Here is a 15,348-nt window from a genome sequence, read left to right on the forward strand (position 1 = left end):
CACTGCGGCAGCCGCCTCATCGGCCACCACGGCGCCGAGGACGCCACGGTAAGGAAGCCCACCGCCGGTGGGCTGGAGCCTGGCGCTCGCCAGGGCCTGGGTGGTGGCCCTGGGTCCGGCTCCATGTGCAGGGCCTTAGCATCCTTCCTCCCTCCGCTGACTTTTGACTGCCACGCGCACCGGGCACCTAGAGTTGGGAAGGACTGGCCAGGGGCCTGATGTGGGGTGAGGAGGCCATTTCCCCGCGAGCTGTCCGTGGAGCGTCTGTGGGGGCGGAAGGGGCTCTCCTAGGTGGGTGTGTCATGGCGGACAGAGTCTGACCTGGGTGAGGGCCCTCCCTGCTGCTCTGAGGTTCCTGTCTTACTTCTGGGTTCCCCAGACCAGGTCGCTCATTCTGGGTGCTTGCTGGGAGCTAGGGGCAAGGGCAGGGTCCCCAGGGGTGGGCAGGGATGTGCCATCAGAAGCAAGGGGCTAGGCAGCAAAGCTTGGGCAGGGCCGGGAGGTCTGTGGCTTTCCCAGGAGCTGCTGTTAGTGACTCACCTCTCCTGGGCTGGCAGCTGCACGTGGGAGGACTTTGCCAGCCAGGCTGGGTGGGCCTCTGCGGGAAGCACAGTCACCCCAGGAACAGGCTGGACCCTGGGGACCCTGACTTCCCATTCCCATCCCAAGTCTAGACAAGGAGGGATGTGGCCTGGCCCCTCAGAGCCGTCTGGCTGGATCCCAGTGTTTTTTTAGGACAAGACTTACCAGCCCCCTTTCCTTAGCCTCCCTCCTGGAGATTAAGGGTTGAGGCCAAGATGCATTATGCTTGACCATCCAAAATTCTAAGTTGACTACACTGGGTACCAGGAAGGTCTTTGAGACCAGAGGGGGTGAATCCGTAATGGTGGAACTTTAGGTAGCAGAGGAGATTCTGTCCTGTCTGGGACCTGTCAGCATCCCTGTTGCTACGGCCGCCTGCTCTCAGCCCACTGCCTTCTCCCATGGGTTGGGCAATCTTCGCTAGACTCCTTTAGGAAAAATAGTCTCTCTTCCCCAATTCCACCCTAGGAAGCTGAGGGGTTAGGATGAGAAGCCTCCTGAAACTCTAAAAACTGTCAGAAAGCCGTGTCCAAGGGTGACGAGGAGCTGGGCGCTAGCCCAAGGGGACAGCACAGCGTGGGGCCAGTGAGTGTGCAGGTGCCTGCACGCACTTAGGAGTGCGGTCAGTCATCTGTGTGTGTCTCTGCCAGGGCGTGGCGGGTGTGAGTGCCAGAGCCCTCCCCCACAGCCTGGCCGAGCACCAGCCTCCCTTCAAAGGTCTTAAGGATGCCTGTTCTGGCCTTTTTCAACCTGCAGGACAGGAGTGGGCGGGTGAGGAGATGGACTACAGAGAGCATTTCTTTTTTTTTTTTTTTTTTTTTTTCCTTTTTTTGTCTTTTATCGTGACCGGCAACGGATCGCAACCCTCAGTGTTGCGCCCGTACCAGACTGGGACCGGCAACGGGATCACAACCCTCGGTGTTGCTCCCGCACTTCGCTCAGCCAGTGAGCGGCCGGTCTGCATGTGGGATCCGAACCCTCGGCGGGAGCGCCGCCGCGCTTCCCAAGCGGTGCACTGTAGCAGTGCGCCACCGGGCCGGCCCACAGAGAGCATTTCTTACCGCTTTTTCCTACCAGGCCCATGCTGGAGGCCATCCCAGCATGAGATTCCTAACTTACATTCAGTTTGAGATCCTGAGACTTCCACCTGACAGTTTTCTTATTGATTCAAGTCCAATAAGGTCTGTTTTTTAAAAAAATCTGTGCTTCCTGGGGCTGGGTCCAGCCACGCATGTCCCTCCTCTAAGCCTAGTTTCTTTGTCTGTGAAGCTGCCTGAGGACAGAGCATGCCTTCAGCTCGTGGCCCAGGGCTGCTCTGTAGTAGTTTGAATTCAGTAAATGTTGCTGGCTCTTAAGTGTGAATGTGCCCTGCAAACTGTAGAGTGCAGTGGGAAAACCATGGCACAGCTATCCCTTTGCTGGATGACCTTGTCTTATTCCTGTCCTGTCTGTAATAGAAAAGGATTGCTTTAGGCCATCTCTTAGCTCCCTCAGGGCCCCAGACACTGGGCTGGAGTTGCCAGAAATACCTGGTCTGTTCAGGCCAAAGGGACTGTGAGGTGGCTGGGGTGGGGGACCCAGTCTTTGTCTATGATGGCCCTGCAGGGCAGACCAGGGGTTGGACCAGCCCAGTGCCCTGTGCAGTTGGATAAGCCCTATGCCCTGAGCCCAGACCCCAGGCGCTCCACCCAGGCCCGGGCACTCAGGTGGGGGTGAGGCAGCCATCTTGCCAGGGCTGAGTTCCAGCAGCCAGCTCTCACCCGGCTGCCTATCAGCTGTTCTCATGTCCAGGCAACAGAGCCTTCCTGCCAGGAAATTCCCAGAGTTCCTGTGCCATGAAGTCAGCCTATGGCCATCCTGGGACACAAAGCTGTGTGCCCGGGGGAGAGTGCTCTAGGCCCTGGGCCAAGTTTGTCTAAGTGTCATAGGCAGCCTGAGACTCTCAGAGCCAGCCAGGGAGGGGCAAGGCCCAGAGGCTGTTGGCCATAAGTATAAAAGGCCATTCACTGAGCATCTACTATGTGCCAGGTTTTGATTTGGCACTTGCTTCACTGATTCTCTCTTTTAGCCTTCAAGATACCCCTATCAGGCAGGCACTATTATTGTAACTCCCACTTTACGGATATAAAAACTGAGGCTCAGAGAGGCAAAGTCACTTGAAATTAAGTGGCATGTCTGGGATTGGAATCCACAGCCAGCTCTTAACTGCATGTTACAGTTACACGGCCACTTAGCTGTTTCTTTCAGTTATTCATTCATTCTTTAATGAGTGAATCATTAAATCTGTCAAAGAGCATCTCCTATGTGCCACTCTATTCTAACCTCTGGAGATGTCACTGTAAACAAAACATCTACCAGGAGAGAGTACATGGCAGAGGGATCTGCTAGAGCAAAGGCTCAGAGATGGGACGGTACTTCCTGTACCCCAAGAATGCAGCGGGGCTGCAGGAGAGAGCCATGAGAGAGGGGCTGCAACGAGGGTGAGAGGCAGCCGGGGCTGGCTCTTGCTGGATGTTTGTGTCTTTGGAAGGAAGAGGAGGGGGAGCCATGGAGGGAAGAGCAGAGAAGTGAACAGAATGTGGTGGACATTTAAAAGGATTCCTAATGGAAAGGACAAAGGCAGAGCCTCCCAGGAGAAGAGTAGAGGCCAAGAGAAGGGATGATGGGACCTGTCCTCCCCTAGGAGAGGCCACTCAGAAGAACCACTCAACTGGGCCCTGAAGTGCCAAGGCAGAGGGCAAGAGATGTTGCGGATGCAGGCACACTGGTGGGAGCCATTAGGATTTGTCTCTGTGTTGTCTTTACAGATTGAGCTGGTCTGGCCTCATTCTCTGACCTTGAACATGTCCTCCCCCCAGTGTAAAGGGGATTAGACTGCTTTTGTCCTGGGCACACTATGGGGATGGTGCTGGGTGCCTGGGTGCCCAGTTACCATGGGCAACAAAGCCCTGTACCCATGGGGATGATGAACCTGCTGCCCACAGCTCCTTGGAGAGGATGAGGAGTTTCCCAGCTCTGGTGCCCTTTGGGTTGAAGCTCTAAGAGCTGTGGGATGATCCAAGATCCAACAGACCTCTGAGCCCCCTTCCCTAGGACCCTCCCTCTAGGTGGCCCTCGGGGCCTGACCCAAACTGGATGGGCGTGGCCAGTGCTACTGCCAGAGGCTGCATCATAGTAATGCAGCCAATAGTTATTGACCAGCCACTGTTCTGAGGGTTTGGATGTGGTAACTAATTTAATTCTCCTAACAGCCTTATAAGGTGGGTTGTATTGTTAGCCCATTTTGTAGATGAGGAGACTGAGGCTGAAAATGGGACAAAGTAATAAGACCTTCTTGTGACCCTTGGAAGGCAGGGCCTTTATCCTTGGGCTTAGAGGGTAGGGTTCATGTTTGGGTGGTCTCCTATGAGAGATGCCAGGGAGAGGATGGGAAGGAGCGTCTGAGTGCTGGACATGGATTCCTGTTTTATCCTTCCACCTGGGAGAGGGAAAGAGGCAGGAATTTCTGGGGGTGTCCTCTGAGGCATACCTCCCCCACCCCCATCTCCAGCAAAGTGTAAGGAGTCAGCAAGGGTGGACCCAGACTGTCTGAGCCCCCAGCAGCCTGCTCCGTTCTCTGCTCCACCCTTTTCCTGACTGATCTGGAACATTCCCTATTCTTTGGGGAATAACCAAAAACCCTTCTTCCCATGCTGTGTCTCTTGGGCAGGAGAAAAATTACCTGCCCCTCCTGTTTCACTCAGCGTACTATCCTCAAGGTTTATCCATGTTGCAGCATGTGTCAGAATTTCATTCCTTTTTAAGGAAGAAACATGATGCGAATTCCTTCTCTTCCCTTCTTATAACCAAAAAATCTGTTCTGACAAGGTCAGCTAAATTACAGTGTCCTGGGAGATCTGGGATAAGTCAGTAGTCACGTCCACCTGTCCTGGGAAACACCTCAGGCTTGGTCGGGACTTGACAGAGACAGGCAGAGACACATCTTCATTCTTGTGCCGCACACCGGCAAGCCCACCTTTGGCAGGCACTAAGTGGACTCTCGGGGAGGGTGCACATCAGGGCGGCTCATGTAAGTGCTTGGCTGGGAAGCACTTGCTGGACGCCAGGCCCCTCCTAAGTGCTTTACCTGCCTCCCATCAACCCGTGAAATGGGCATTTGCGGTTCCTATTCACTGATGAGAAAACAGAGTGGAGAGGGCTGCAGTCTTGTCTGGGGCTCCCTGGCTCCTAAGTGGCGGCTCAGGTTCCATCCCAGGCAGGCTGGCTCCGGAGCGACACCCCCTCCCCAACTGGCTGCTATATGAAGAGTGCTTCGTGGGACTGGGGGCAGGGCTGGGGCTCTGGGGACCTAGCTGAGCCCCTCGGGGGTTTGCAGGGACCAAGGCAGGGCTGAGCTGAAGCTGTATTCTGAGGGAATGGGAACATCACACACAAGACAGACCCAGGTTCAAATCCCAGCTCTGCCACTACAAATTCTGTAACTGGGCAGGTGTTGCCACCCTCTGAGCCTCCATTTCCTCACCAGGAAATTGGTTCATGCCCCTGCCTCAGGGGCTGTGGAGGCTTGGCTCCTGCCTACTCATTCACACCTACGACCAAGTGCTGGCTCTGTGCCAGCCTCTGAGGACACACTATGAATACAGCCTGTCACTGCCCTGGGAGCTGATGTTTGGGGGCGTTGTTTTGATTGCAGCGGTTTCACCCAACTCTGCTCCGAGACCCAACAAGAGACCTCGAGTGCCACCTTTGACTCACTCAGGTGGGGGTGAGGGGTCACAGGGCTTGGCACACATACCCCTGGGAGGATGCTTCTGGGTACATCAGGGCTAGCTGAGAGTGGGACCTCCTGCATGCCCTGAGACTCCGTTGTGAGGCCCAAGAACCACCCTCCTGTCCCCCACAGCCCAGGCTTCCAGCAGTTGGATATTTGGCTGCTTGGGATAATGACCGGCCTCATGGTGAGGATCCCCCACCACACCTAGGAGGCCCACTGCCTCCCCTCTCACCCAGAAGTGGCTACCCTGGGGTCACTGCTGAGTGGCCACAAGCAGCTTTATAGTCAAAGTCAAACCTAGATTCTGATCCAACCTTAGTCACATTAAGCTGTGTGACCTTGAGTTAGTGGCTTAACCTCTCTGAGTCTTAACTTTTGGCTGGTCCCTGGGTCCTTGAGCAGAGGCCCAGACAAGACTGGTCATGTGACCCCAGCCAGTATTCCATACAAAGCTGTCTGCTGGTACATCAGGTTTCTGTTGGAATCCAAGGACCCACATTGCTGAGACTCCCTAACAGCACAGAAGTGCAGACCTAGGGGAGGCCACCCAGCCCCAGGAGCCCGGCTTGCTTCCCAAGGGCCTGCACAGCCTTGCCCGTCTCTTTTCACCTATAGAGCCCTGTCCAGAAGCTCTGGGGTTTTCTGACCCAGTCCTTAGGTGGCTCACTCCACCGCTTGTAATTGGCTGGAAGACCCTTGGGTGGGCCTGGCTCTGTCCTCCCCACTCAGTGCCTCTACAGGGGTGGCCTGGGTGAATCAGGACCAAGGAAAAGGAGTCAGGGAGGCCAACCTGCCCCCCACCTCCTCAGCTCCTGGGCTCCAGGGGGTGGCTCCAGAACAGACACGGGGGATGGAAAGGGAAAGGCTGGGAGGGAGGAAATCTTGAGGCCATAGCCACAGCTTGCATGTTCTGTGTGTATTTGTATGTGTGCCACACATGCAAGGCTGCGTCTGGCTGAGTGGCCACATGGGCTGTGAGCGTGGGCACGTTTCTGAGTGTCTGAGACTGGCTGGCCAAGGTGGGTTGGATGGGCGTGTCTGCAGGTGTGTGCAGGTGTGCAAGACACTGCCGCTTTGTGAGCATCTGGGCTCCGTGTGCCGCCAGGCAGTTTCAAAGTGCTGACCTGAAAGAAACTGAGGCCAAACATATAAAGCATAGGATTTATTGAGACGGTATGCCAATTACAACTGGGAAACACATAGGTCAGGTCGCCCTGAGAAGTGCCCCGAGGAGGCCAGCAGAGCATAGCACTTTATCATCACAAGAAAGGGGGAAGGGTCAAATGAGAGAGAAGACAGCCCCGCCTAATCACTTCATCAGGTTTTCTATGGGTTGTACATGAAGCATAGATTTGGGATGGTCACTAGTTTACATCCTACATGCAGAGATCTAGGGTAAGGGTCCCAAGAAGCATTCTAGGTTATTTTATGGCTTTCTGGTGCCATCCTGTGTGCTTCTGAGAAAAAAGAGTCTTATGACAATGTTTTCCAGGAGAGGTGGACGTGACTACTGAGTTATCCCAGATCTCTCAAGGCATTACAATTTATTTATTTTTATTTTTTTATTTTTTAAAAAGATGACCGGTAAGGGGATCTCAACCCTTGGCTTGGTGTTGTCAGCACCACACTCAGCCAGTGAGCAAACCGGTCATCCCTATATAGGATCCGAACCCGTGGCCTTGGTGGTGTCAGCACCACACTCTCCCGAGTGAGCCACGGGCCGGCCTAAGGCATTACAATTTAGCTGACCAGGTCAGAGCAGATTTTTGGGTTATCAGAGGGAATCAGCGTCTTCTGCCATATGTTCAATGTGGATGGACCTGGAGGACATTATGCGAAGTAAAACAAGCCAGGCACAAAAGGATAAATATTGTGTGATTGCTTTTATATGAGGTTCCTAGAGTGGTCAGATGCATAGAGACAGAAAGCCTGGTGTTGCCAGGGGATGGGGAGGAGTCTCTTGGGTGTAGTGAGCACTTTCACTTGGGAAGATGAAAAAGTTCTGGAGATGGATGTTGGTGATGGTTGCACAACAGTGAATGTACCTAATGTCGCTGAACTATACCCCCCAAAATGGTTAAAATTTTATGTATATTTTACTACAATTTAAAAAAAAAGAGTTAAAGCTGGGCAGTCCAGAACAGAAGGGCTCTGAAGTCTCATCCCCTGGTTTGCCCAGGGAAGAGAATAGACTAGCTCAAAGTCACACCATGAGAGGGGTCAGCAGAACCCCAAGAGCAGCCGACCTCCTGGCTTCCCTGCCAACAGCAGCCCTAGATCCCCAGGCAGCCTCCTGCAGGTCCTCAGCCTCCCCTCTGCCCCTTCTCCTAGTTTTGCTGCCTCTCTTTCAAGGATCATCTCCAGTGGTGATGTAGTGCCCTCTCCCATAATGACATTCAGGGAGCCAAGTCAGCCTTCCCAAGGGACCAGGTTATTCTAGAAGCTGCACCCTCCCAAGTCCCCCAGTCCCCAGGCTGCCCTGGGCCAGTAAGAGAGCAGGCAACAGGAAAGGGGATGTCCTAGCTGTTACTACTGTGCCCAGCAGGTGTCACTTCTGTTTTAGGCTACACAAGCTGGTAGGCTCATTAGCAAGAGGACAAAAGGAGGCCCCTGTTCTCAATCAGTCTTCTTCAAAGGTGTTTCCTTTAGCAGCTGTGGCCCCTCCGTGGCTCACTCCACCGCTTGTAATTGGCTGGAAGACCCTTGGGTGGGCCTGGCTCTGTCCTCCCCACTCAGTGCCTCTACAGGGGTGGCCTGGGTGAATCAGGACCAAGGAAAAGGAGTCAGGGAGGCCAACCTGCCCCCCACCTCCTCAGCTCCTGGGCTCCAGGGGGTGGCTCCAGAACAGACACGGGGGATGGAAAGGGAAAGGCTGGGAGGGAGGAAATCTTGAGGCCATAGCCACAGCTTGCATGTTCTGTGTGTATTTGTATGTGTGCCACACATGCAAGGCTGCGTCTGGCTGAGTGGCCACATGGGCTGTGAGCGTGGGCACGTTTCTGAGTGTCTGAGACTGGCTGGCCAAGGTGGGTTGGATGGGCGTGTTGGGCCACCCTGGTGAGGCTCCAACTCAAAAAAGAAAAAAAATCTGCTCTGATCAGGGTGGCTAAATTATAGTGTCTTGGGAGATTTGGAATAAGCCAGCAGTCACACCATCCATCTGTCCTGGAAAATGTTAGCATAAGACCATATTACTTAGAAGCGGATATAATGGCACCAGGAAGCCATAAAATAACCAGAGATGCCTCTTATAACTCTTCCCCTAGATCCCTGCATGTGAGCTGTAACCTAGTTACCATCCCAAATCTATACCTTATGTACACCAATAGAAACCCCGATGAAGTGATTACACAGGGCTGTCCTCTCTCTCTCTCTCCTTTGATCCTTCCCCCCTCTTGTGATTATAAAATACTGAGCTCTGCTGGCCTCTTCAGGGCACATTTCTTAGGGTGACCTGACCTATACGTTTCCCTGGTTGCAATCATCATACTGGCTTAGTAAATCCTTGCTATATGTATCTGGCCTCCATTTCTTTTAGGTCAACACTTTTATGAAAGGAATCAGAGTCTCCAGGGTGGTCTTTCTGTAAATTCAGATTTTTACACACTCAGCCATGTTTGCAGAAGGGCCCCCTGCGCTGGGCGAAGCAGATAGGGTACAGCAGGCAAGGGTTGACAAGCAGGGCACCTGGGGCCAGGGGAGGACCAGGGAAGGCTCTTAGGCAAGGCTGACACGTTTGGTCTTATTTCTTTGACTGCTGAACAACGAGATGACTGTCCGTCTCTTTGTCTGCTCTGCCTGGATATCAGCAGTCTTTCTGCCCTGTCTGTGCTGGCTGCCTCTGGGTGCTGCTCTGTCTGCCTGTCTGTCCCCCTGACTGTCCCCCTGACTGTCTGCTCTCCTTCAGGATGCCTTCCGTGCCTTCCACCAGGATCTGGATTTCGTGCGCAAATTCCTACAGCCCCTGCTGATTGGCGAGCTGGCCCCGGAGGAGCCCAGCCAGGATGGACCCCAGAATGTGAGAAGGGCCCTGGCAGAGGCTCAGCTCCCCCGAGGGGAGGGTGCTAGAGGGTTTTGGGGGCATTGGCACATTGCCAGTATCAGCTCCCTCTGCAGTACCCCAAGGGGATGCTGGGCCAGGGCTGGGCAGGCATTTGAAGATGAAGCTGTGGCGATGCCCTGCAGGAGTTCAGGGCTCCAGGGCTGGTTTGGCTAGGCACTTGCTGTGGGTCCCCAGGTGAGCCCCTTCCCTGCTGGGCCCAGTGACCCCATCTACAATGAGGATTTTGATGAACTGAGCTCTGTCTAAGGGTTTCTCTCCTGGCTCTGGCTTTCTCTGCTTCTTTCCCACCCCACACCTTTTGGAGGAGGAGGAGATTTTGCCACCAGCCATTTCCCAGGCTCACACCCCAGGCTGGGTGTTCCTGCCCCTCCAGCCACTTGGGCCACATCCCTTGGGCCTGGTAGTGGGAGGAGTGGCTGGGGTTTGGGGAGCAATGGGAGGCCTCTGGGGAAGGTGGGGGTCTGGCTTCCCCAGCTGACTGGCCACTCTGCCATGGCAGGCCCAGCTGGTTGAAGACTTCCGTGCCCTGCGCCAGGCAGCCGAGGACATGAAGCTGTTTGAGGCCAACCCCACCTTCTTTGCTTTCCTGCTGGGCCACATCCTCGCCATGGAGGTGCTGGCCTGGCTCATCATCTACCTCCTGGGCCCCGGCTGGGTGCCCAGCATCCTGGCCGCCCTCATTCTGGCCATCTCCCAGGTGACATGGCACTGCATTGCAGCCATCTCGGGCTGCCCAACTGACAAAAGGCCCAGCACATGTGGGCACTCTGGATATATTTGCTGAATGAGATGAATGAATGAATGAATGAATGAACGAATGAGTGAACAGCCAGAGGGCCCATTAGGCATGTCTGTGGCTGTGAGCTAAGGAAGTTCCTTATTTACTAAATCCTGAGCCAGCACAGGGCTGCTGACCACAGTTCCACGACAGACTTGCAAAGCCCCTCCACCACCCTGAAAGTCAGTTGTTCTCATCTGCAGAAAGAGGATGCTGACCCACAAGGGTCTTGAAATGGGGCATGAGCTGTTGGCATACCCTGCGAGCTGGAAGGGTGCACTGGTGCTCCAGGGCTGGGCTCCAGGTGGCCAGCACCCTCCTCCCTGGCTGGAGCAGGCACCAGCGAGTTCCATCCCTGTCAAGGCTCCCTCCCACTGACTCCTGACCCTGCTTCTCCCTGCAGGCCCAGAGCTGGTGTCTGCAGCATGACCTGGGCCATGCCTCTATCTTCAGGAAGTCCCGGTGGAACCACGTAGCCCAGCAGTTTGTGATGGGGCAGCTGAAGGTGAGGGTGGGCAGCCAGGCACTGAGTTTGGGGTACACCACTGGGTCTGCCCCAGTGTGTGGGCACAGAGTGGTGGGCACAGCCCAATCCTACCCCTGAGAGCCTCCTCCTCCCCCACAGGGCTTCTCTGCCCACTGGTGGAATTTCCGCCACTTCCAGCACCATGCCAAGCCCAACATCTTCCACAAAGACCCAGACGTGACTGTGGCACCCGTCTTCCTCCTGGGGGAATCGTCTGTGGAGGTGGGTGAGGAGGGACGTGGGTGCCCTGAGGCTAGGCTTGCAGCTGAGGGGGGACCAGCAGTGACTGAGCCCCCCACTCTAGCTCCAGGCTGAGCCCCTGCCCCAGTGGGATTCCCTCCCGACCTCCCAGCCTGCTGGGGATGTGGGGCCCAGTTGCTAGAATCTAGAGTTGCCTTTGACCCTTGGCTCCAGCCAGCCCCCTGACCTTGCCTGGGAGAAGGAGGGCCTGGAGAGCTGCTCACCCCAGCCGCCGCCTGTCTCCACAGTATGGCAAGAAGAAGCGCAGATACTTACCCTACAACCACCAGCACCTGTACTTCTTCCTGAGTGAGTGTCCACTGGCCCTCCTGGGGTCGGGGGGCGTGCCTGAGCCTGCACTGTTCTCTCCACCGTCCTGAGCCACTCCCAGCCCAGGGGAGCAGAGGCCTACCCGTTAACCTCCCTCACCGGGGCAGCCAGCAGGCCTCTCCAGCCTCTGCTCTGCGCGCCCACCCTCCCAGCGCCTGCCGGGGGTGCCTTCTGGCCCCATGCAGAGCAGACACAGCCTTGCCAGATCTTTCTCAGGCCCAATTAGATCTCCTTCCTGCCCTCACATCAGGGAGTCCTAGAGTGTTTGGGCAATTACTGGGGCGGACAGGGTGAAGATCCGAGGCTGGCCCCTGACCTGCAGCAGAAGGGACACAAGAGGCAAAAGCCACAGGGCAAGGGCCACCCTGGTGAGGCTCCAACTCAGAAGGAACAAGTATGGACCAGGCCTTGTGGGTGACATGGGGTCATCCCAGCTGGAAGGGACCAGCACCAGTGTCCCATGGGTGTTCTTGGAGTAACAGCCCCACTCCCCCACGCTGCCTCCCACCCTGCCTGAACTCTCTCCTGCCCCCTTCTTGCAGTTGGCCCGCCGCTTCTCACCCTGGTGAACTTTGAGGTGGAAAATCTGGCGTACATGCTGGTGTGCCTGCAGTGGACAGTGAGTGCTGCTGCCTCCCACCCTGCCTGAACTCTCTCCTGCCCCCTTCTTGCAGTTGGCCCGCCGCTTCTTACCCTGGTGAACTTTGAGGTGGAAAATCTGGCGTACATGCTGGTGTGCCTGCAGTGGACAGTGAGTGCGCAGGACCCCAGGCATACTGATGTGGTGGCAGGAGTGGGACTTCAGGGGACAGCCTCCATCCACAAATATAAACAGGGTGCACAAGCAATGGTCTGGTTCACGTGTGTGTGTATGTCACACATGCACATGGGGGAGAGTGAGTGTGCATGTGACTGTGTTCGTGTGTGTGTGCAGGGGGAGCACAAGCATGCACGTGACTGTGTGTGCTCAGGGGAAACCAAGTGTGCACATGACTCTACGTGTGTGTGTGCAGGGCGGGCACAAGCATGCACGTGACTGTGTACATGTGGGCAGGGGGAGACCCAGCATGCATGTGACTGTGTGAGTGTGTGTGTGTGCAGGGTGAGTGCAAGCATGCACGTGACTGTGTACATGTGTGCTAAGGAGACCAAGTGTGCACATGACTGTCTGTGTGTGTGCATGGGGGAGTGCAAGTGTGCATGGGGAGAAAAGGTGGAGTCTCTCTCTCTGTAGAGGTGTCCCCCCTGGAGGGGAATCACCAGACCAACTCTGCTGGCCATATGTGTCCCAGGCAGGGGCTCCCCCCAGCACCCTCCATGGTACCTTCACTTCCAAAGTCAGCCCTGTGAGCTGGCAGGGCAGGGACCCTGTTCCTTTCTTTATCCAGCTGAGAAAACTGAGGCCCAGGGAGAGGTGGTGGCCTGTCCACGACTCCAAGGCAAATCAGGCAGAAGGGGTGGATGACCCCAGCTCCCCATCCCACCCACCTATCAGGCCTCCAGACCCCAGCCACCCAGAGGCCACTCAGTCTCACCTCTGCCCTCCTCTGTAGGACTTGCTCTGGGCTGCCAGCTTCTACGCCCGCTTCTTCTTGTCCTACGTCCCTTTCTACGGTGTCACTGGGGTGCTGCTCCTCTTTGTTGCTGTCAGGTATGGCCAGATTTGGAGTGGCATGGAGGGCGGAGGTCACATACAGTCGCAATGATCTGACCACAGCATCCCCTGCTCCCAGCCTTCATTTCCCCATCTGCAGAATGGGGACAGCAGTACTGCCTCCTAGATTGCTGGGGGTGTCCACCCTCATGAGCAGGGCTGCTCAGGGCCCAGCCTCACAGTGGACATCACTCCATTTAGCTTCTTTATACACCAGTGAGGGAGCAATGGCCACAGTCCCATTGTACAGATGAGGAAGCTGAGGCCCAGGTCGAGTGCAAGTGTGCATGGGGAGAAAAGGTGGAGTCTCTCTCTCTGTAGAGGTGTCCCCCCTGGAGGGGAATCACCAGACCAACTCTGCTGGCCATATGTGTCCCAGGCAGGGGCTCCCCCCAGCACCCTCCATGGTACCTTCACTTCCAAAGTCAGCCCTGTGAGCTGGCAGGGCAGGGACCCTGTTCCTTTCTTTATCCAGCTGAGAAAACTGAGGCCCAGGGAGAGGTGGTGGCCTGTCCACGACTCCAAGGCAAATCAGGCAGAAGGGGTGGATGACCCCAGCTCCCCATCCCACCCACCTATCAGGCCTCCAGACCCCAGCCACCCAGAGGCCACTCAGTCTCACCTCTGCCCTCCTCTGTAGGACTTGCTCTGGGCTGCCAGCTTCTACGCCCGCTTCTTCTTGTCCTACGTCCCTTTCTACGGTGTCACTGGGGTGCTGCTCCTCTTTGTTGCTGTCAGGTATGGCCAGATTTGGAGTGGCATGGAGGGCGGAGGTCACATACAGTCGCAATGATCTGACCACAGCATCCCCTGCTCCCAGCCTTCATTTCCCCATCTGCAGAATGGGGACAGCAGTACTGCCTCCTAGATTGCTGGGGGTGTCCACCCTCATGAGCAGGGCTGCTCAGGGCCCAGCCTCACACTGGACACCACTCCATTTAGCTTCTTTATACACCAGTGAGGGAGCAATGGCCACAGTCCCATTGTACAGATGAGGAAGCTGAGGCCCAGGTTTGGGGGACAGCCGCACTCCAGCCTCCACCTGCGGTGCCTAAGTGGTGAGCTGGACATGGGGCAGTGCCCAAGCCTCCTTCCACAGGGTTCTGGAGAGCCACTGGTTCGTGTGGATCACACAGATGAACCATATTCCCAAGGAGATCGGCCGAGAGAAGCACCGGGACTGGGCCAGCTCTCAGGTGGGCGGTGGGGGCAAGGAGGGATGGGGCCCCTGCTGGGGCTGCCAGGTGTGGGAGGATGCTGCGGGGTCAGGGCTCCGTGCCAGCCCCTCAGCTGTGCCTTGCCCACTCCTGACAGCTGGCAGCCACCTGCAATGTGGAGCCCTCACTCTTCAATGACTGGTTCAGTGGCCACCTCAACTTCCAGATTGAGCACCAGTGAGTGCTGGGGGCCCAGCAGGTGGGGAGTGAGGCCTGAGCCCATGGGCTGGACTCCGAGTCCCTTTCTAGTTTTTCCCAGAAGCCAAGACAAGAGCCCTGGACTGGCAGGAGGCCCCCTGGGAGAGGCAGTGGGCAGTTTTTGCCCACCTCAGGTACCAGCATGTGCTCCCCTACCCCCAGCCTCTTCCCCACGATGCCGAGACACAACTACCGCAGGGTGGCCCCGCTGGTCAAGGCGCTGTGTGCCAAGCACGGCCTCAGCTACGAGGTGAAGCCCTTCCTCACTGCCCTGGTGGACATCGTTGGGTAAGGCTGCAGCCCAGGCTCCTGGTGGTTTCCCGAGGGCCCATGTCCACTCTCGTCCTGGTCAGCCCCCTCCTGAGCACCTGGAACCCTAAACTCATGCGGGTCCCTCCCTAAGAGCTGGCATTTGAGGCCTTTCCAGATTGCTCCACTTTCTGTCCTTGGCCCACGCCCTCCCTCCCTTTCCCAGCGTTTATTCACACGGTGAGAATTTACGGAGCAGCTACCGTGGGCTTGGACCCCATCCTACAAACACAGCAGTGAGCAAAACGGGCCGAGGTCCCTGCCTTCCTGGGACTGATGTTCTAGCAGGAGAAGCAGAAAGCAAGCAGTTAGAATAACAAGTAAATTACAGAAAATATGAAAAGCGATTTAGCAAAACAACCACCACCATCACCACCACCTCTCAGGGTGGGGGCAGGTGATGGGAATGCCAGGCAGGGGTTGCAATATTTAATGGGGTGGCAGGGTGGGCGGTATTGAGGAGCTGACATGCGAGCAGAGACAGGGAGGAGGAGAGAGGGCCGGCCACAGGGCATCTGGCGGAGGAGTGTTCCAGGCAGAAGGCACAGCGGTGCAGAGCCCCTGAGGCGGGAGCCTGCCGATCTGCTCGGACGGGGAAGGCACTGACTGGGCAAGTGTCGCAGCAGAGAGCAGAGCGGGGCTCCCACAGCCGGCCAGGGGAGGGTGATGGGGCTCAG

At 56.3% G+C, this 15,348-nt stretch overlaps 1 protein-coding gene across 1 annotated transcript; it reads left to right on the forward strand.

Moving 5' to 3' along the window:
• FADS3 (fatty acid desaturase 3) lies at window positions 1–14,868 on the forward strand (the record flags this gene model as incomplete). Its single annotated transcript, XM_008588689.1, has 11 exons — window positions 1–48; window positions 9,264–9,374; window positions 9,919–10,116; window positions 10,601–10,702; window positions 10,823–10,945; window positions 11,212–11,272; window positions 11,836–11,912; window positions 12,847–12,944; window positions 14,047–14,143; window positions 14,262–14,341; window positions 14,525–14,868. Coding segments are annotated over 11 exons (1,125 nt in total), but the record flags the coding sequence as incomplete, so codon positions are not given.
• Window positions 14,869–15,348: the final 480 nt, after the last annotated feature.

Source organism: Galeopterus variegatus, unplaced genomic scaffold (assembly GCF_000696425.1).
Source record: "Galeopterus variegatus unplaced genomic scaffold, G_variegatus-3.0.2 Scaffold4962, whole genome shotgun sequence".
In the NCBI taxonomy this organism is placed as follows: domain Eukaryota; kingdom Metazoa; phylum Chordata; class Mammalia; order Dermoptera; family Cynocephalidae; genus Galeopterus; species Galeopterus variegatus.